The sequence below is a fragment of the Rhamphochromis longiceps genome, linkage group LG1 (genome assembly GCF_057381845.1).
Source record: "Rhamphochromis longiceps isolate RC_006_pf linkage group LG1, R_longiceps_female_GT1.1, whole genome shotgun sequence".
NCBI classification, from domain to species: Eukaryota; Metazoa; Chordata; class Actinopteri; order Cichliformes; family Cichlidae; genus Rhamphochromis; species Rhamphochromis longiceps.
In genome coordinates this window covers 42,363,691-42,367,636 of record NC_140557.1, presented here as the reverse complement: position 1 = coordinate 42,367,636, position 3,946 = coordinate 42,363,691, and the positions used below count along the sequence as shown (strand labels likewise).

The 3,946-nt window shown below is 35.5% G+C and overlaps 1 protein-coding gene across 1 annotated transcript; it reads right to left on the bottom strand.

Moving 5' to 3' along the window:
• Nucleotides 1-3,374, bottom strand: LOC146679259 (uncharacterized; the record flags this gene model as incomplete). Its single annotated transcript, XM_085407008.1, has 2 exons — nucleotides 1-2,628; nucleotides 3,246-3,374. Coding segments are annotated over 2 exons (1,275 nt in total), but the record flags the coding sequence as incomplete, so codon positions are not given.
• Nucleotides 3,375-3,946: the final 572 nt, after the last annotated feature.

The following is a 3,946-nucleotide window of genomic DNA, read 5'->3' as shown; positions in this document are numbered from 1 at the left end:
TTAAAATAAGCCATAATCAGCTAAAGAGTAACGTTTCAGTGAGATATAGGAACTTGTTTTTAGACAGTGCATCTTGGATATCTTGTTAAGTGAAAAACTCTTGAAAACATATTGTTTTGAGTCATATCTCACACGAAACAAGCTTTTTTGGCATTTCATAAACGTTTTAAGCTGCTGTGTTATTTGTAAAAGATTTATCATCTTGTTTCAAGAAATAGACCTAACTTGAATCAGGACATCAAATCTACTTTATTGAGAACTGCAGGTTAATATCATGCCCAACATTACATTATTATGAGTCTTAGTATCTTAAGCACAGTGTATTTATCAGTCAAACCATATCAATGTGACATTGAAAAAGAGGCAAAACACTGAAATTGTTTCCCTCTCAGTTGTGTTGCACTGAACAGATTGCGCCAAAAGTAAAATAAAAAGTAAATAGAACAATTTTTTTTGCCAGTCTTTAAAAACCTTATTTCAGCCCACATATTCACAAAAGACTCAAGAATAATGTTTGATGATGTCAGTTAGATCATACTTCACTGGAATGTACTTGCTGTTATTAAAGTTTACATAGTGGTATGCTGTATAATCAACAAGATTTCCAGCATCCACAAAAATATTTGCCTGAGCTAGACAGGGAACTTCTACCTCATAAGCTAAATATTGATCATTCCACCCAACTGTAGAGAGAGGCTGGCATTCAAAACAATACACAGATGCATTTACAATATAGATGTTTTTAACAAGTGCAAACTCTGGAGCATCATTTATGACATCAGAAATAACCAAAGATTTTTCACATGAATGTATATTTCCATGTAGCATAATCCACTGTACAGAAACTACATGTTCAACTTGCTCAATGAAGTCTTTAATCTTGCCTTCTACATAATGAACATTTTTCACCTCTTTGGCTGGAACCATGTCGACTTCACTTGAAAAAATGGGATGTTTCTCATGCACGTTCTGACTACATTCATAAAGTTGGTTGTGCTTCACAAGAGATTTACAAATATTCTTAAAACTACTTTTCAGAGCCCACTGCTTGAAGAAACAATGTTTTGACTCAAAACGCATACACATATGCCTCACTGTAGGACCAAGAGCCTTAATCTGAGAAGGAAGATGCAGTAAATAATGCTGTTTAGGTATAATATTTTCATCTGGAAACAGTTGTTTGAAATGTTTTAAATGCTGCTCTATTAAAAGCTTCAATCTGGAGAGAGTTGAGACAGCAATAATAGGTGAAAACAGAATTTTTATGATCTCTAACATGTTACGTAGCATTTGTGTGTAATGATTTTCTCCAATTTTGTCCATAAGAAATGGAAGGATCTTCAACAAAACCAGCATCTGCCCAGCTGACTGTTTCAATTTATTGTCATTTGATGAAAGCGTACTGACAGATATGGGGCAAGGCTTATCCCTCACATCAACAGGAGAATAAGGGAAACACAAAATTGCACTATTGAATGAATCTTAGTTCATTTGCCCTGAAAGCACAAGATTCTTTAAAACACATTTGATTTCATATGGGGCAACGCCTTCAAGGATAACATGCATGATGTCTTGCGGGGTTTGATTGATTATATCAACGTGAGGAGAGTCTGTTAACTTGCTTCTCCTGTTTATACCATACGTTATTTTTAGTTTGTCTTTCAGAAAGTCCGTACTTGCCTTCTCAATGTCATTACATTGCCTGTTATGACTGGCCATGGTCCTTTTAACAAAAAAATCTTCATTAAATTTTTCCTGCATGTCTTCAAAGTGGCATTCGCAGTGCCTGCATTTACTGTAGGCAAAACCCACTCCTTCCTTAAATCCAGCCACTTCATGCTGAGCTAGAGTGTCTCCACACACAGATATGAGTGCCCCATGAATTGTCCTCTCACCCCTTGCAGTGACAACTTGGACACCATCACACAGCTCAATTAAGTCACGGTTAATCCTCTCAAATATCTCATCTATACCACAACGGGAAAGATCTTTTGATTTTACCATGGCAAGCAGACGAATAGCAGGAAGTCTTGATCTGTACTTAGGGCTGATGTTACCTAAGGTGTAATAAATCAATAACAGCTTGTTCTTGTTTGCCCTAGATCCAAGAGGATTGCATAGTTCAATTTCATCTGTATATAAAATCAACTGTAATGCTGTAGGGACTTTAATAAACAGTGGGTGCCACTTAAAAATGTCTCCATCAATGAAATCATGAAGAAAGCCATCCTTGCATGGCTTTGGCCTCTCATCAATCATTGCAAGCATTCTTGGATGTGATAGCAGCTGCTCCAAACTTTTCAACAACGGTATGTAATGAAAACAATGGTCTTTAATGGCAAGAACCCTGGAGTCTCCACGCTTCGAATAACAGACTGTTTGTTTTGTGACAATAATCTCTGGTTCAACTGGTTTTAACAGTTCTTTGATAGTCTTTTCCTGCAAATGTGTGGAAGCAATTTGAGTGAAAGGGTCAACAAACTGGTCAAATACCCCCACTGCATCACTCTTTAGTTGATCCAGGTCCCCAGAATGTCTCTCAATCATGTCACTCATTTGTTGTTTTAAGTGCTCCAATAATACGGCCTGATATTGCTGGATTCCACTCACGAAGTGGTTAACAGCTCTCTGTGGAAGAGGAAAAACAAAGGAAAAAACCTTAATTACAAAATTCATATGAAAACACAGTCAACATGCAAACTCACAGACACAATTTTTGAAAAAGGAAACCTTCAGTTACATAAAGTTAGTGCGATGCAATGAGCAAAATAAGTTACCCCCACCACCCAATTTTTTTTGTAAAGAATAATATTGCCTTATGCAACGTTAAAACCTTGTATTCACTTAATTATAATGCATTTTGAGGAATCGGATCATAGGTGGAAATGCAAATTGAAAATTTGTGTTGTGTGTATTATGTTGTCTCTATTCTTAGCTCATGCTAAGGAAATATAGTGATAGGCAGATTTTGGATGCAACATACATGTCTATTTCCATATATAGTGGGGGAGTGAGATCTGAGTGGTCACCCATGAAGTACATGGAGACACATTCGAATGTCAGGTGTTTCACTCACATACCTAAAGCTGTCCATTTATGACATCTTGAATGATCTATTCAAGATGCCAGGTCTGAACAGTGCCCAAGTTATAGCTTGAGCACTGTTCAGCATAAGTTAAGCATATTGCTTTTAGGTTCTCTAACAATGAAATACAATTCAATGGAAAATTAATGGCATAAATTACCTGTGTCAGTCGATGGGTTTCCTTGGCTTGAAGAAGAAATGCAGTTGCATGTTTATAAATGTCAAGATTCAGGTGACCCTCTCCATCTTCTTGAAATCCACTCTGAAACAGAATAACAAAAACATATCTATTAAAACAGAAATAAATAATTGCATTGATAGGTAGCAATCACCAAACAATATTGCATTCATTAGTTAGCTAGATTCATGCCCATAAGGTACAAGGTAGATGTATTTTTACTGACTGATGTCTTTAATTTGAGCTTTTAAAATGACAACTAAAATGACAAACAAAGCAGTACTTGATAATAGATTAATAAGACTAGCAAAGCACATGGAGAGTTCAGTACAGTATAGTTTAAATTCCTTGATCATGCCTGATCACCCCCAAAATTGAATTACTTGTTTATTGGCCCATTTGTGACATTTCCTGAAAATTTAAAATCTGTCCATAACTTTGAGTTATTTTGCTAACAGTCAGACAAATGCCACCAAAAACACAACCTCCTGAGTTACTAAGAAAAAAAGGTAAAGAAAAGAAAAACAAAAGATAGTTTTAGAAAAGAAAAGTAACAGTTAATGTTGTCAGTAGTCTTACTGTTACTTCAGAAATGCAAATAGTTATTTATAACTGATTACTCATTTAAAAAAATATACAAAATAACTTACTGATTGGTTTGTATGAAAGTAATTAGTTATGTC